General features: G+C 29.9%; 1 protein-coding gene across 1 annotated transcript in view; it reads left to right on the top strand.

The window, feature by feature from the left end:
• Positions 1-3,643: 3,643 nt before the first annotated feature.
• LOC101488957 (uncharacterized) overlaps positions 3,644-18,977 on the top strand; it is a 45,031-nt gene continuing 29,697 nt past the window's right edge. Inside the window, 3 exon segments of the mRNA XM_027330655.2 lie at positions 3,644-4,518; positions 8,796-8,982; positions 15,378-15,612. Coding sequence (XP_027186456.2) covers positions 3,644-4,518; positions 8,796-8,982; positions 15,378-15,612 — 1,297 coding nt within the window.

Genomic DNA, 18,977 nt, shown 5'->3' with positions numbered 1-18,977 from the left:
ATCGTTATTTAAAATTAAATAAATGATAAAATTAGAAGAAACAAGATATAAAAGACTGAAGGCTTAATTGTAGTTTTAGTCCATCTATTTTAGCTGAATAACGAAAATAGTCTTCCTATTTTATTTATCCCCAGTTTTGGTCCTTCAAACAAATTTTTGGTCCAAAATTTGATGAAGTGTCATTTTTTTAAGCCACACTACATCATTTATGATCATAGATCTGAGGTACAATTGTTGCACCATGAGATCTTGAGGCATAATGTGGCTTAAATAAACGCAAAAAAATGATATCAAATTTTGGAGTAAAATTTTGTTTGAAGGACCAAAATTAGGGAGAATTAAAATGGGGGACTATTTTCGTGATTCAGCTAAACTAGAAGGATCAAAACTGCAATTAAACTAAAATTGAATTATTATTTGAAATTAAATTAAGGGATTATAAAAGATATCTTACTTAAAAAAATATAATTTTATCTCACACATTTTATCCGAGCATCACACAGGTAAACCACTGGTCAATTTAATTACAATATACAGCTTTATTAATATAGTTTAATACTTTGAAGCACCCAACTAGCAAAATGAAAAAATATATATTTTGTTAAAGTTTTTATGCCTTGATGCTTCAAATTTCATTTCATCCTCTTTGAAATTTATCACCTATCATCTCATCTCAAAATTTATATTTTGAAAAATTTTAAATTGTTTTTTTCAGATTGAAACACAAATTCTTTTAGAAAACTAAAACTTTGAATTTTAAAAATCTTTTATTTTTATATTTTTCAAACACATTTGTTTATCGAAAAAAATTTCAAACACAAATGCGTACCGCAAAATATAAAGTTTGAATTTAATTTAAAAAAAATGATAGAATTTAATTTTTATTAAAATGTGGAATATGAGTTTAAATATAGAGTATAGTATAAAGTTTTAAATAAAAACCCTGCACAAATGCAAAATTAGAAAAGCACGGAAAACATAACTGCCAAAACGTTAAGGTTTTCTACGCATAAAAAAACATGAAAGAGGAACACCTATTTCCCAAATAATGAATTACAGTGGCAAATTGATGGTGGTGGTGACGTGAAACCCGGGTAACAGTAGAGTTGTTATCAAATGGTACTAAAACGATCAAACAAATAATGAAGGGAACAAGATGAACTTAGTACATGAAAGTAATCTGAACTAGTTACATGAAGTTCACATGATGGAGATTACATATCATGTGCTCTTGTTCATTGATGAGCTCGAAAGTGACCCAAGAAAAGAGGTTTCCACAGCAGAGGCTCGACATCAACTTCAATGTTCTGGAAACACAAACAGATAGAAATGTAAGCCAAGATGAGATTAAGAGAATTGTGGTGGTGGTGGTTAGGGATGAGAATACGCCAGACCCCACCGACATAGGCCTACGTCCTAATTTACATCAGGTCTAGGTTAGACGAGACTTATTTGAAACGATAAAGTCAAAGCTTCTAAAACCTATTTAGTTAAATACCAAACTAGATGCCATATAATAAGTCTTTTAAATCTATCTATTTATTTAAATAAATATAAATAATATTTTTTACTATTATAATTATTATATTAAATTTTGATATTTTTGTTATATATATTCAACTTTTAGTAATTTATGCATATTAATCTTATTTGGTTTTTGAGATATTTATATGTATTATTATAAAAATATAATTTCATTGACATATTAACTCGTCGTTAATCTATTTAAAATATGTTTGATTATTTATTCATATTAAAATGAAATAGACTTTTAAGTATGCTAACAGGCCATACTAGATTTCTACGAAGGTCGGACTTAAAAAATAAACCTATAAAATTGGAAAATGTGTGTGTTTGATTATGTAGGAGAATAAAATTGGAATAGCTCACAGTGGAAAAAATGGAAAAGAAACGATATATTAATTATTACTAATTAAAATTATACTAATACTGTCCTTATTTAAGTCATATATATTAACGGTATTAAAAATTTGAATTTTTTCTTTAACCTATTATAGCATGTTTGTTTCTTTTTAATATTTTAGTTCGTAATTTTTTCACAATGTATTTTGCTTTTATTTTAGTAATAGAATAAATATTGTAATTTATTAATTTTTATTTTTATCGAACATATTATTATTATTATTATTAATAAATTTAATAATATTTGAAGGGAAGACTTACCACAAAAGTTACATTAATGTAGAATTTTATAATCTAACATTTGATAAATGTAACCTTTTGATAGAACAAATGTAACAATTCAAATTTGTTTTTAGATACGGCTAAGGAAACAATTATTAAAATATTATAAAAGAATAATCAAAAGAATGTTTTAAAATTATTCCCATAAAGATATTAGACAACAGACGTACAAATTTAGTTTTTGATTAAAATTTAGTTTGTTTTTTGACGGAAAAATTTAATTAATATTTTCAGTTTTTATGTAGATAGTATTAATAAAATACTAAATTTAATAAATTCTTTATTGAAAGAAATTTATGCATAATTTTTTATAATAAAAATGAGAAGAAAAAGAAACAACAAAAAGAAAAGTGAAGGAAGTTATAAGATAAAAGGCATTAAAGTAATTTACATAGTATTAAACTTTCTTAAGAGAGTTAATATTATCTCTATGTTTTTATGACTTATATTTTCTAATTAATCACCTCCTAAAATAGCTTATAGTATTATTTAAAAAATTAATTGTTCCAATTTATTAATATTAATAATATTAATCATTATATATTTTAATAAAAACTTAGGGGCTATTTAATATCAATATACATTTTTTATTTTATTTTTAAAAAATCATTAGCGGCTATTTAATTAAAATTTGTTTAGTCCTGCATATTTATTGATATTGTTATTTTTATAATGTTATACATTAAATACAGGAGATAATAATAATAATAAAATAAAATTATTCAATTAATGTTTTTTTTTGAGTAATCAGTGAATGTTATAAAATGAAAATTTAACTTTATAAGTTGTATATAATTAAATGAAAATATTCAATTAAAAATTATTTGTTGCAACCGTAAATAAGGAAAGGCAATTGGTGAATTGTATACTGTTTTATTTGGCAACCTGTATAATTGTTTGTGATGTTGTATAAAATTTTTTCATACTAAGAAATATTGAATTCCTTTCTTGGATGTTGAATTCATTGTATTTATCTCACCAAATTATACAAGTTATATCCAATATTTATTCAAGGTATTTTGAAACATTTTATAATTATTACCATATTATTTTATTTAGTTAGAATACTCTGACTGTATAACAAATTTTTGTCTTATAATAAAATATGCAAGAATATCCTCAAAATCAAGAAATCAAATTAAATATAATCCATAAGAATAACACAATTGTTAACATTCTAAAAGAAATAACGAAAAAAAATAAAAAGTGAAAGATAAAACAGGTTTAGTACATATATTATAATGCATATACGACCAGAAAAGGAAAATTTAATATATTTTAGAAAAACTCTATCCATGGAAAATTGTTACCCCATTATTATAAAAAATAACCATTCCCAACAAATTACCTTACAAAGATTATAAATAAAAAAATGTCTTTGTTTAATACTACTATAAAAACACCACAATATGATCTAATTATCTTCATGCCTCTAACAATGGCTATGAATTTCCCTTTACCACCACCAAATATAGGCCCAAGTTTCAATGTGATAGTGACTCAAGAACAGTTCAACTTGTTTCACTACATAGATCGACAACTCTTCACTCGTTTGGTGGTAGGACTTGATCGTGACATATCTGAATCCATAAATGTAATGGCTTTCATTATGTGGATTGAGAGAAAAAGTAAAGAATATTATTTAGTAGCAAAGATTCTTCGACGTTGGCCAGACACTATGCTAAGCAACCTTGCTGATGAGGCTATCGTCGTCTTGAATTGCATTGAGAGCAATCAATACCCTAATCCATCTATAACTGAAAGGAACTTGCCATTGATTCAAAGCATGTTCTATTGCAATGTCACTCTTGATTTTTTCCATGAGAAACGCATAGAAGTTATAACAGAAGTCACTAAGTTCATCAATCATGTCTGTGTAAGAGCTTTTGCAGATATTATTGAAAAAGTGCATTATGAAAAGGTTGCTAAGGAGCAAAATGAATATCTTGCAAATTTTTATCGAGGAATGTCTGCTAATCATCACATGCAACCATCACAAGTGGTTTATTGTGGTCCTAATGGAGTTCCTATGGCGCCACAACAAATTGTTGTACCACAATGGAATGAATCAGAAAAATCCTCTAATGATGCATTTGATGCTTTTGACATTTCTGGACAAATGGATAATTATAATCCTGATATAAATGATGTTTTGGCAAACTTAACTTTGGATGATATTTATGCTAATAGTAGTATATTTTCTACCGGTAATGATATGACGAAGGAAAAGCCTGTTGATGATAGGACACTTTTCATGACCTTCTCTAAAGGCTATCCTATTTCGGAGAATGAAGTTACAGATTTCTTCACAAGGTTTTTTTTTTCTCTACCCTATTACTTTTTTCATTATTTTCTTGTATCTAATTGTTTATATCAATTTTTTATGCCTCAATTTTAAATTATACAAAAGAGAAATAATAGTGTGTAACTTATGCCCCCTTATTAAAAAATATTTATGGTTGAACGAATAATAATTAAATATAAATATATATAAATTTTATATAATGCATTAATTGTATAAATTTAATCATTTATGTTTTGTTATATAAAATTAAATATTGTCATTTATGATAAAACATGTTTTTATTTTTATATTCATGAATTTATTATTTAAATATTAATTACAATGTATTTAAACACAAAAAATAAATATTATATTAAATAAAAATGAATACAAAAGATACTTTAGTTCATTACAAAAAATACAAACAAGGTATATTGTATATCTAATAAATCAAGAATCCAAATTTTACACCCTATATTCAATCAATAATAATATATGTATTTCTATAATTTTCGTACACTCATCAATACCCCATTTTCTTTCTACATCTTTTTTCCTATCATATAACTGTCATATCATATCTATCACATCACTCTATTACTTTTTCACTCAAGATGTCTAAAGAGTATTTGATGTCCACCAATATTTTTTGATATTCAATACACCTTTCATATAAGATTTCATATAAGAAACAATGTAGCTAGAAATCATCTCTACGACTACACCTTAATAAACTCTACTAGTAGGATATGTGCATCTACATGCACCTTAGAGATATAACCCAAATCTAAATGTCTTAAATAGCCTACATGATTCCTAAATCAAAGTGATAATCTTCATATCCTTGTTTTCGTGTCTAAAGATAAGAAACTTCAAAATGTTTATAATAAATTATTCTACAGAGCGATCATAACCCTATTATGACCATTTTATATTTTTTATTTGTAAACAATGATTCTTGAAACCTTTATATTTGATGCTGCTATCCCTAAGAGAATCCATATAAAGTTAGTGTGTTTCTTTTAACTTAAGCCTCCTAAATGCTGCATACTAGGTAAACTTACGAAGTAAACTCACAAATTGCAAACAAGTGTTTGTGTGTCTCTAGCTAGGGCTCTTGACAACAAGACACAATTGTTAGTACTAAAATCCCCAATAACCGTTTGCTAATACAAATTTGTCGAACTAAAAAGCCTAAATACTAAAAAGATTCAAGAAAATGTTAAAAGCTTTAAAGCCTAATTTTAATTGAAACCCTACCACCTCTCCACCACACATATATCCTTCCACCATACCAAGGAATAACAAAAGCTGGCAAGGCTATTTAGATTTGGGGACGTAATCAAAATCACTAAGAGGTTATCCCTAATTCATATTCCTACACTCATATAATCGAGCACATATTGCCCCACTTTACCGATGCTATTTCGTTTCTCCCTCGGTTAGGAGTGGCTTAAAAAACCAAAAAGCTTTTTGTTTGGTTAACTGAATCAAACCAAATTTAAATTAAACCGGTTATTAAAAACTAAACTGTACTTTAAAATTAGTTTTTTAATTGGACCAATTTTTAAATATTAGAACTAAACTGTAACCAAACTGAACCATAACTTATTTAATTTTAATTCAAAACTAAAATAAAAAATAACAAAATTTTAAAATCTTCATAATTCAGAATGATAAAATAACAACAACAAAAAAAGAGTTAAAATCATTTCAGTTGAGTTCAATTTTAAAGTAATTTTAGTTCATATTTACATTAAAAAGTAGTTTATTTACATGAAACAAATACTTATTTAAACCTATATATTATGTTAAGAGTTGATGCTAGTTTGGAAGCCATCCTACAAAGCCATCTTCCTTGGCTAACTTAAATGAGGGGTTGGTATCTATCTTAACGAGTATCCTCTTCCAAAAGTTGACCTTTAATATCAATGCAAACATAAAAAATCTTCACACAACCTTCACCACATATAGGATACCAACATATGCTCACTTGCTAATATTGTGTCATCTCCATAATTCAAATGGGAGACCGGTGCTGCATTACCAACTAAGTCCATGAAATAATCCGTGTCACACCAACTTCTTGGCAAGCCCATCCAATCCCTATGATACGAACACATAGGACCCTGATCCACGCTCTCCTAGTAGTGTTAAACCCAAACGTCTTCATAGTATAATCTACGAATCCTCAATGAACATAGTCATACAAAAGAATAAAGTTGGAAAAAAAACTCATCAATTAACACTCAAACCTCGTCTTTCAAAAGGCTTTAGAAGCAATTAATAAAGGAGAAGTTGAACCCATCAAGACCTCGTTAGTTGTTAACATCATAAGACTTCACCGCCTCTTTTATTTCATCCGCTATACCATTGTGTGTTAGATGGCTTCATTTAACCTTATAGAAATGAGTTGAGAAGAATCGCATGAACTTAGCCCTAATTGTAGTTAAATCCTCGACCTATCCAAACCCTACTGATATCTTGTTAGTATTCCCCCTAACGTTGACACATGTATTTGAAAAAACATACATTTTCCTTGCCCTCGTTTATCCACTTAGAACGTAACTCCCCTAATACAACATAGTTTGAGACAAACCAGAAAGAAGCTATGGCATGTCACACACTAAGCACAAGAAGTTGGGGAGTAATTGTTGGTGCTTGGAGAACAAACAAAGAGCAGATCTTGATAAGCTTGTTGTAACATCAAGGAATATGTTTTAGTGAAATTCACATTGGAATGAGAGATATTTTGAAGTTCTAAAGCTATAAGACTTTGTAGTTGAAAGAAGACCTAAAAGAATTAAGTAATGCTTTTTATACCAACAAGATGCATCTTCTTCTACAATCTTAGAACATAAGAACTTCATAGTTAAACATACTATAAAAGATACGAGGATCTATCTAGACAATCAACAATCTTACAATCCTCAAAGTAGCCATAATTTTTGAACATTGAAGATCATAAGGTGAGACATGATGCTTTTGCACTCGGTTAGTAGCTAAACCCTTGGAACGTAGCATTTGAAATTCCCCAAAGATCTGAATGTCAACTTTCTAGATTTTTAATTAAATTGGATGGTTTGGATTAGATTCTTCTACGTTTCAGTTTAGTATTCTTTTATAATTAATGGATTACAAGTACTCCTTGTACTGCTATTTTTACTAATGTTTAAATTGTTTTGGATATATCTCTTTCTAAATCTAAACAGTATGGCAGTATGCGTTTAATTTCTCTATAGTTTTCATAGATCTGGTTTGCATTTTGTTCTAAAAGATCTGCTACTTTATTTGTATTAATTGAGTTTACTATTTAATCTCATATCTTTCCCTTTTAGTCTTTCAAATATCTAAATAAGTACATTATTAATTAGTACCATATTTTATCATTATTATTTCATCCTCTTCAATATTTCTAGCCTCAACTTCTCATCAACTATTTTTCTTAAATTTGATTACATAAGATATTTTAAAATGGTAAAATTGATCTTTATGTTATTTTTATATTTTATTTTGATTCCATAAATATTTTTTGGTTCAATTTGACTCCTTAATTTTTAAACATTAAAAACTCTGGTCTCTCGTATCTTTTTTAATTTAATTTTAGTCCTTTAAATTTCAAACATTAAACTTTTGATTGATTTAGTTACAAATATTAGATGCATTGTTTTCTTAACTTAAAAACATTAGAACATAAAAAACAAGACTAAAGTATTTCTTGTTTATAACTTAAGAGATCAACATGACACCAAAAAACTTAATGTTTATAACATAAGGGATTAAAATAAAATAAAATAAATTAGTTTGATTGACAAAAATATTTACAGTTTATAACTGAAGAGATTTAAATGAAATAAAAAACAAAATACTTAAATAAAAAAAGAAAAATTTAAAAATAAGAGATACATGTACTGTATTAAAAAATTTGACACAAATGAAATACATGTATTGTATTAAAAAATTTGACACAAATGAGACACATGTAGTGTATTTGTATATACTATACATACAAGAAGAGAGAGATAGAGTGTGGGGTCTACGTGGAGTTTGTATGTATGTAACATAAATAAAATACAATACATGTGTCCTATTTGTGTCAAATATTTGTGTGCATATAACATTTTTTAAAATATTTTATATCGTTGATACATCGCAACCATCTATGAACACGACTTTAATGGTAATTATAGGAAATACAAAATATCACATATTACAAACTAGCTGACTCTACTTCTTTTTCAATTTTTTTATTTTCTTTCAAGTTGATTTAATTAACCTTTTTTTGTTGTTGTTGTGGACGAAACAGAAAATATGGAGATATCGTTGATAGGATGATCATGCAAGAAGCGAATCCACCTGAGCACCCACTGTATGCTCGCCTCGTGGTTCGCCCTGAGGCTATACATGTAATTGATCATTTCCTTGAATACAAACCAAAGATCAAATTCGCCATCAATGGGAAGCATGTTTGGGCTAGAAAATATGTTCGCAAGGTATCATCACCCTTTGAAGCTGGCTCATCTAAGTTTTTTCCATGATAGTATGGTTTTTACTATCAATAATAAAGTTATATATGTCAGTCGTATTTATATATGCTGCTGAACAATTTGTTCGATAATTATACTTTGATGAACTTTTCATGTCATCAAACTTCATTAATGCTTGCATGTTTTTCATTTGGATAATTCTCATTTTTGGTTAATTACCTGATTATTCGTGATCGTGAGATATTTCGTCGATATGCTTGATTAATTTATATTTGTCAAGTTGGTCTTTGATGGAAAATAATTGACTGATTGTTAAATGTTTTGACTTATTGGTAGAGCCAACACAACATAATTTGAGATTTAAAGCAAAATTTTATCAAAGATTTTTCTTTTTAATTAATGATAATATTTGGTTTTAAAATAATTTTGCAATGCATAATTATGTAGCTTGTGCTAGGTTTAAAATGGATATAAGGTAGGATTTTCTATCTACATTTGGAAGTGGGGACGTCTTTGTATTGTATTGTATTGGTGGGAGATATAGTTAATTACTCTCTCAGTCTTTCACACTATTAATATTTTAAAATAATATGTGTCTTTATCAAATCTTTTTCAATTAGTTTTAAACTTAGTGTTTTGATTTTAACTTGTTTTATCTACACGATGTTTGTGTAGGTTTTGTTGATTCTCATTCTCTAGCTCTTGCATAGATTTCTTGATAAAAACATGAAGTCGATTTAGCATACATTAACTTTGAAACATTATCATATATTGAATTGCCATCCTTTGAAACTCAATTAAAACATTTTTAAACTTTGAAACTCAATTAAAACATTTTTAAACTTTAATTGACTTATGAACTTCAAGAACTCTTTTTTTAAGTCAAAGAGTTGTAAAGTTACTCACCTGATATGTGAATCGAAAAACCAATAAGGCAGGGGTTCTCTAAGTCGACTTACACTTGTCTAAATTGATTTACATAACTCTAGACTTCAAATTTTGGTTTTTTAAAGGTTGTTGTGGCAGTTACAAAGTGGTTATTTCTCATAGAAATTGCTTTCCATTGGCCAAGCTTTTTCAACCATCATATAAAATTTTTTCCATTAATTTCTAAACATGAATACTTTCACTGATTCCTCACATTCAAGCATTTAAGATCATATATAGATTGAAACCTCTTTTCTGATCAAGTCGAGTGTGCAATCGAGTTTTGAAACGAGAAACAACAAAAGGATATTAATTGTTGGGGTGTATATTCTAGATACAAATCATTGAAAGGATATTGGTGGATTATGTGTCGAATGACTAAAGAAGGTGTTCGTTAGGGGATTCCTAGAAAGGGGTTCTAGGTGTTTATCTTGCAAAATGTGAAGTGTGATCTTCATCTTGAAGATAGGTGTATGTTTAGGAAGAAGGGTTTTTGTGAAATTTTATGTAACATCTGCTGAAGGATCTTGTAAAGACTCACAATCAATAATTGTAAGACCCTAAATTTTCTAAATTCTAATTTATGCAATTTTAGGGATTTTTGTGTTAATTTGGTTAGGCATTTAGCCTTATTGAATTTAATTTTGGGAATTAAATATCAAAAATATATTTTATTAGAGTTAATAATATGTTTAATATTTATATATATTTTAATATATATTTTGAGACCCGATTAAGATTATTTGTCGGAGAATAATTTAATTATGTTATGAAAAATTTAATATCACACAGTTTTTTTTAAAAATGTCACTTGTTGCTGATAAACTCATATGTCAATTGAGTTGCAACGAGAGTAGATATTTTGATTTAATTAGATTGAAATGTGAGTGAAGTGATGTGTGTAAGAGTTATTAGATATTTGTTGGTTTGGTTTTAATTATTATATATATATATTTGAACCAAGAGAAGAAAACAGAGAAAACATATCACTGCTGCCTGTCATTCTTCTTCTTCCTTTCTGCTTGTGAAAAAGACAAAGTGTTGGTGTTTAAAAACTAAAAACATAAACATAAACCTTCATTTCTCTTCTAGATCTAAGCTCCCTTTCAAGAAGTGACTGAAGAGAAAGTTGCTATTTGCCACACTGCGGTGCTAGTAAGCTAGTTTTTGAAGCGACGACGCGAGCAAAAAGTTTACCATAATTTATCGCATTACCGTAATCGGTTGTTAAAGCTACAACGGAGGTAATGGCTCCTTCCAAACTTTTAGATTGCATATAGGACTTTATATGTGTATTTGTGAAGGTGGAAATTTGTGAGATTTGTGTGTGAAATTGTGGAAAATGATTTTAATGTGATTTATGTGTGTTGTGGAGATGAAATTTGGTGGTTTATGTGTAAAAATATGGAGTTTTGAAATTGGGTGATTTATGTTTGAATTGTTGAAATTTAATTGAGGTGCTATATGTGTTGTGGAATTGAATTGATTGATTTTGGTGTGAATTGGCGGTAATTAAATTTGATGTGTTTGAGTTATGTAATGAGTTATTTTCAAATAAATGAGTTTGAACTGAAGTTGAAATTTTACAAAATAATTTAGAGTTGTTAAAGTTGTGAAAAAGTTCAAATTTTAACTATGTTAAAGATTTTGAGTAAAAAGATAGATTGAAATTAAAAATGGTTAGAGTTTAAAATGTTACTCTTTTAATTACTCTTGAACTGAGTTTAAAAAGAAAAAAAAGTTTAGAGTATTTTATTAACTCAAAAATTTAGGTGCTTTAATAGTCGAGTGTGTGTATGTGAGATTTGAACAATATTTGTTTTATTTAGTTTTAACTAAATAATATAGATTATTTGGTTTTAAAAGTTTGGTGTGTGAGAAAGATTTAATTTTGAGAATTTTGTTGTAGTTGGATTAATTTTATTGTGAACAAATTGTTATAAATATTTATGTTTATTTAGTTGGATTAATTTTGTTGTAGTTGAATTATGTTTATTTTGATGAGAACTCTGATATATTAATGTTGTTGTGGTGATTAAGTTTTGATGTGATTGTGTATTCATAACTGATAGTATGTGCGTTATGAATTTTATTGAGGAAAATCGGTTTTGAGTATACTCTGTGATAAGTTTGAAAAATCATTAGTGTTAAATGAGAATTAAAAATGGGGGATTTTTTAATAGCTGCATTTACTTAATGATTGTGGTGAAAAGAGTTAGAGTATGCTCATGCATTTCATAGTACATAGTGACCGCGATGGGGCCATGGTGATAGTGGTAACCATGATGGGCCACAAGATGATGTCATGTAATCTGTTGGTTCATCTTATCCTTGCGAAGATTTTTGCGTCGTGTTTTGTAAATCGTACTGACCCGTGATAGGTGGCACCTCAGTAAATAGTACTGGTCTGTGATAGATGGTACATTTACGATTTACGTTTTCTTAGTAAATCGTGTTGACCCGTGATATGTGGCACCTCGATAAATAGTACTGGTCTGTGATAGGCGGTATATTTATGATTTTCACTTTTTAGTAAATCGTGCTAACCCATGATAGGTGGCACCTCGTTAATTAGTACTGGTCTGTGATAGGCGGTATAATTATGATTTACGCCCCTTCGATGAGGGTTTTGGTAGGAATTCTGGAATCATGCATTTTGGCATATACGCATTTCATTAGGGTGATTGGCACGCGAGTCATGTTTGATATACTGTGATGATTCTATATACATACTAGGTTGTTGTTTGTTATTGTGCTGTAATTGCTTTAAGGTGTGAATTTGGGCTGATTAAGTTTCGATGTAATTATGTGTTCATAATTGATGTTACGAATGTTTGATGTGTGATTGAGCTGTGAATTTGTGGAGATTAATTTGGTGTGACTTATGTGTTCATAATTGGTAATATGAATGTGTGAAGTGTTAATTGATTCAGAGCCATTTTAGAACTGAAAATCTGCATTTTTCTCAGTTATATTCGGCTACGACATTGCTGTATTCGAATACGATAGTACAATTTTGTTAAAAGCTTCATTTTCGACTTTGTTTATGCATTTTTGAAATATGAAAACCCTTTCAAGGAGTATGCTAAGATGAAAGGTTATTTTGTGCATTTAAAATTTAAATGCTAATTGATATTTGTTAATTTCAGCTGGTGACTCTTTACAATTATTGTGGAATTTGGGCTTTGCCCTCAGATGATACCCGAGTTCATTCCACCTACTGTTACCTTGACGGCGAAAACATCGTTAGACTTCCCTAACTGAGATTCGCCGACTGCTTGGGCATACGACCCCATCTCAAGCAGGGCTACTTATACGGGGAGGGTAGTGAGGACAAGTAGGAGAGCTGGAGCAGTATACCTCGTGGAGCTCACTCGCGAGAAGATCGACTATCGGGTATCGGCAGGATTGGTGCTCGGAATGAGTGGAGCATGGGAAGATGCAAAGGATTCCTCAGTTAGGGTTGAGGCAGAGGCCACCGTAGGAGCTGGAGATATAGCGATTGGACCTGGGACTGGCAAAAAGGATAAGGGGCCGATGCAAGTGAAGCGAGAGATTGCAGAACCGTCTAGGCGGGCCGCGTCAGAGCTTCCATTTCCAGTGAATGATCCCTTACCGACTTTCGCTAAAATAGCGGACTATTTTTGAGATCCTAGCGTCGTCCAAGCCACCTATCTCATGGGTGGATCTAACTTCTGAGGAGAATGATCCTTCTATGGATGATGAGGAGGATGAAGTCACTTCGAGGATAGATGTTGCATCTGATGGGACTTGCAGAGTGTGTGGAGGTCACCCGTGTTATTGTAGTTGCTAGGATGTGATCATATTAGTTTCGTGTATAGCGACTTGATGTCTTTCTTTTGGTGGTTTTACTTATTTTATTTTGGGATGACTATAACTAAACTTATACGATCAATTGACTTTTGTTTGGTGGGTCCATGTTCCTCCTTTTTGACGTGACCATGGGGCGGAGTAGCATTCTTGAAGCAGTACTTTTGTGCATGTGTCTGCAGAGAATACCCCAGGGGTATAAGCGATGTCTAATAGGTCTCATAGCCCTGGTGTATTTTGTTTAGTTGTATAATTTGGATTATCGTCTCAAAAACTATTTTAATTTGTTTGTAATTGATTATGTCTTTTGTCGTTTGTGTTACAACATGGTTTTTTTATTAATTTGTTTTCGAGAAAAAAAAAAATCCACTCGCGCTGTTTAAAATCGGGGTGTCACAATAATCAAAGAAAGAAAAATGTCATTCAATTGAAAAGAGACAAGATGTAATATACGAGCGAGGACGAAGTAAAGGAACCTGTATAAATTGACGTGTGAATCTTCTTTTCCTAACTCATTAATTTCTGTATTTTTACATTTTTCTTTGTTGTTTCATTTATTTGGAGTTTTGTGGCATTTTCTACTTTGGTGCAAAATTGATAGAAAGATTGGTCTTAGAATTTTTTGATTTAGAATCTTGTCTTCATTTTGTGTGATGACTAAATTTCGGACTTTTAACATCAAATTCAACACCTTAGGCTTGATTGAAATTGAGATATGTATCTTAGTATTTCTATTAATTGTGATTCACAGAGTCTTTAATTAAGAGGATTATGAATTTGGTTGAAGTATCAAAATCATTTTCAAAACAACTTCAATAAAAATTCTATCTTTTCTTGTATAAGTCTCTATTTGATTTGTGATGTTTGTTTGAGATACCATCAATGAATTAAGATGAATATCCAATACGCTTAATAATTAAGTTCATCACAATAAAAGGTTTTCATTTTCTGCCTCCTTAAAGCTAATACCTCTTTTTGTTGTTTCGGCTAACACAATAGATCGGGGAAGCTTGTTTGCTTGTTTATATGTCATTTGCTAAAAAATCTTGAAATGATTTTTCATACTTAACAGGGTTACCAGTGCTTTTGAGATTTTTGAGGTATTTTTCTTCAGAGTTAGATTGTCATTTTGTAAGTTTTCTAAATCCTTTTCAAGGGAGTTGTACTTGTTTATTAAGATAAAATGAGCTTTTTTGACGTTTTTTAGATTTGAGGACACATTGTGATTGTTGTTCAGAAACTAATTTAACATAATTATAAGTTCATTGTGAGATAGATCAGATAGTACCTCAATTTCCACATCAACAGATTCAATGTTAGAGTAGACATCTACCCTTAGAGCCATGTTCACATGTTTTTCATCTTCATCAGAGAATGCACTAGAGTCTTCATAGGTAGCCATAAGATTATATTTCTTTATATTGAAGTCTTTCCTCTGAGAGTTTCCCTTCTAAAGATTAGGGCACTCTGATTTGCAATGTATTGGCTCTTTGCATTCATAGTAGGTGACTTTCCTCTTTTCAGAGTTTTCTTTACTTTCTGTTTGTGGTTCGTTTGTAATTCATTTTGGGAATTGATTTATTATTGTTGTTCCACATGCGCTGGATTTTTTTGAAATGCATGATAGTTCTTCATAATTTCAGTCTTCACTATGATCTTCTAATTCACTTTCCTTTGATTTCACCTTAGCTTGCAAAGCCTTGGAGTTTGCTTTATTTCCATTGGATTCTAGAGCCAAGGACTTTGATTTCCTTTTTGGTTCATCTTCCACTAGTTCAATCTCGTGGAATATAAGTGAACTCTTCAACTCTTCTAGAGGAAATTTGCTAAGATCTTTAGCCTTTTGTATTGTAGTTACGTTTGGTCACCACTTGCTAGGTAGACTTTTGAGGATCTTTATGACATTCTTAAAAGTAGTGTAGCTCTTTTGGAGAACCTTCAGTCCAGAGACTAAAGTTTGGATTCTAAAAAATATTGTTTTAATGACTTCATCTTCTTCCATTTGAAATATTTTTTACTTCCTGACAAGATATTTTGCTTTAGATTATTGCACTTGTTTATTTCCTTCATAATTGAGAACTAGGGCACTAAAGATGCTTTTTGTTGTTTCTTTGTTGCTACATTTTTCAAACTCTTTGAAGGTGATATCATCTATCATAAAGGTTTTGGCTTTGTGATGCGTTTTTTATTGTTTCTTTTGAGCAATGTTAAGGTCCTTTCTGGATATTTCAATGTTAAGGTCTTTCGTTTTTATTCACATGATCCCTAATAAAGTGGTGTTTTATTTCAATATGTTTGGACCTTGAATGTTGAATAGGGTTCTTAGATAAATTAATGGCACTAGTATTATCACAATATATTGGAATATGAGAATATCTTACTGAAAAATCTTCAAGTTGATTTTTGATTCATAAGACTTGGTAGCAACAATTTGTTGCTAAGACATATTCAGCTTCAGTGGTTGATAGGGCAATCGTGTTTTGCTCTCTACACGACCAACTTATCAAAGCTTTTCCTAGGAACTAACATGCACCCCTTGTGCTTTTTCTTTCGATCTTATCACCAACATAATCGACATCACAATAACCTACAAAATCAAAGTGAGAACCTTTGCTATACTAAAGGTCAAGATCAGTAGTACGAACGAGATAACAAAAAGTTCTTTTTACTGTAGTTAAGTGAGACTCTTTTGGTGAAGATTGAAACCTAGCACATAATCCTATTGCTAAAACAATGTCATGCCTACTTGCAGTTAAATAAAGTAATGAGCCAATCATACCCCTATATTCTTTTTCAGAAATTGATTGTCCATTTTCATCTTTATCTAATGAGGATGATGGATGCATGAGAGTAGTCATAATTTTGGCTTCACTCATTTTGTATTTTGTTAAGAGATCCTTGATATATTTTTCTTGACATATGAAAATTCCATTTTTATGTTTTATTTGTAAACAAAGAAAATATCTCAATTCTCCAATCATGCTCATTTCAAATTCACTTTGCATGAGATTTGAAAAATATTACCCATGATTTTATTTGTTGATCCAAAAAGAATATCATCAACATACACTTGAACAATGAGTAAATCATTTTTATTTGTTTTCTTAAAAAGTGTTGTGTCAATGTTTCCACGGGAAAATTCATTTTTGATAAAAAAAAAAAACGAACTTAATCTTTCATACCAAGCTCTAGAAGCTTGCTTTAAACCATACAAGGCTTTGATGAATTTAAAAACATGATTCGGTTTCTTTTGATTTTCAAAACCAAGAGGTTGACGAACATAAACTTGTTCATTTAAAAAGCCATTTAAAAATGCACTTTTAACATCCATTTGAAAAAGTTTGATATGTTTATGAAATGCATATGCAAGAAGAATTCGTATGGCTTCTAACCTTGCACTGGAGCAAAGGTTTCATCATAGTCTATTCCTTCTTGTTAATTATAACTTTGAGCAACTAACCCTGCTTTATTTCTCACAATCTTTCCTTCTTCATCTAACTTGTTTCTGAAGACTCGTCGTGTTCCAATTATTGTTTGATCTAGTGGATCTGGAACAAGGGTCCATGCTTCATTTTTCTCAAATTGAAGAATTTCTTATTTCATTGCATCAATCGAAGATTGATCAACTATTTCCTCTTTGATGGATTTTGGTTCCATTTAAGATATCATTGTCATGTTACTATTTATACCATCTTTAAATGACATTCTTGTTCTAATGCCATCAGTTGTATCTCCAATGATTTGATTATGAGGATGATCACCTATTATTTCTAATTTGTAAGAGGAGTTTGAAACAGAGATTGTTTATCAATCTCATTTTCCTAGGGAACAATTTGTTGTGTTTGCCCAGATTGTTCTTCCTCCTCATCATCTTTCTTTTTTAAATCAAGATCATCAAACTCATCAAATAATATGTGCATACTTATTTCAACAGTTTTGGTTTTCAAATTAACATCCCTTAGATTATGTTGAATATCCTAAAAATATAGCTTTTTCCGATTTTGCATCAAACTTTCCGAAGTTATCTTTGATGTTTAAGACGTAGCAATAACAACCAAAGAACGTTCAGCCCAAGAAGTGTTTATAGCTTCAGCCCAAAAATACTTTTCAACATTTGATTCTTCCAAGATCGTTCTTGCCATCTCTTGCAAAGTTTTATTCTTTCTTTCAACAACTCCATTTTGTTGACGAGTTCTTGCACAAGATAGATTATGAGAGATGCCAAGTTCATCAACAACTCCATTTATGAATTCACCCCCATGATCACTTCTCACAGTGATTATATTTCTCACAGTGATTATATTGGATTCTTTTTCATTTTGAACCTTTTTACATAAGTTTTTGAAGGCATCAAATGCAAGTTTAAAAATAGTACCTATGACACCCTAAACCCCAAAATAATATATATATTAATTTATATTATATTTCTATAAAATTTGCAATAGATAAATAAAAATATGTTTACAAGAAAATAAAAACTTAATTTTTAACTTAGGATATCACGTTTCTCAAAAATCAAAAGGAACACTTTAAACTTATTTTCTCCATTAAAATAGTGTAATCTCAATAAGCTTGATTTAAGTATTATTACTTGATTTAATTTAAAAACTTACTAGTACTTCTAAGATTTTCATACAAAAATTCGTTTCAAATTAAATAAGTAAAATACAATTTAAGCCATTATCCCTGGTATCACCTATCAGAGCGTAGTTCCTCCCAAACTTGAACTTCAAGGTTCATTAACTTGTAATACTACGATTTCACAAACGCAGGGCCAAGCCAGTCAAACACAAACAACGAATGAGGTGAGTTTCAAAATCATGATGACAGTATAATACCAGTGAGAAGAACACGCAAACAATCATAATAGAACTGTATCATAACACAAACATTCCATCAAGAAAATATCACATTAAAAAGTCAAAAGTACTCAAGAAAAATCAATAAATTTCACTATAACAACAAATTGTCTAAGAGAAATTATCACCACACACGATACATATTAATCACAACAAAACAAGCACAATAAAATGCAATGCCATGCATGAGCTTAGACTCTCCTTCACAATGTGGTCCCATTCTAACTTTGAAGTACTTGGCTAGGAGGCTTGATACTATGCCACCATCTCGGTGGACGGACAATTCAAATTGGCCTTGTCCTCATAGATCCCCTCAACTCAACCCGAGACACATATACGCGACAGACGGGGTAAACGTGTGTTGCATGGTAGCTCCCGACATTT

Source organism: Cicer arietinum, chromosome 4, assembly GCF_000331145.2.
Source record: "Cicer arietinum cultivar CDC Frontier isolate Library 1 chromosome 4, Cicar.CDCFrontier_v2.0, whole genome shotgun sequence".
Taxonomy (NCBI): Eukaryota; Viridiplantae; Streptophyta; class Magnoliopsida; order Fabales; family Fabaceae; genus Cicer; species Cicer arietinum.
Note: the sequence above shows the minus strand (reverse complement) of the source record. Positions and strands in the feature narration are given on the sequence as shown.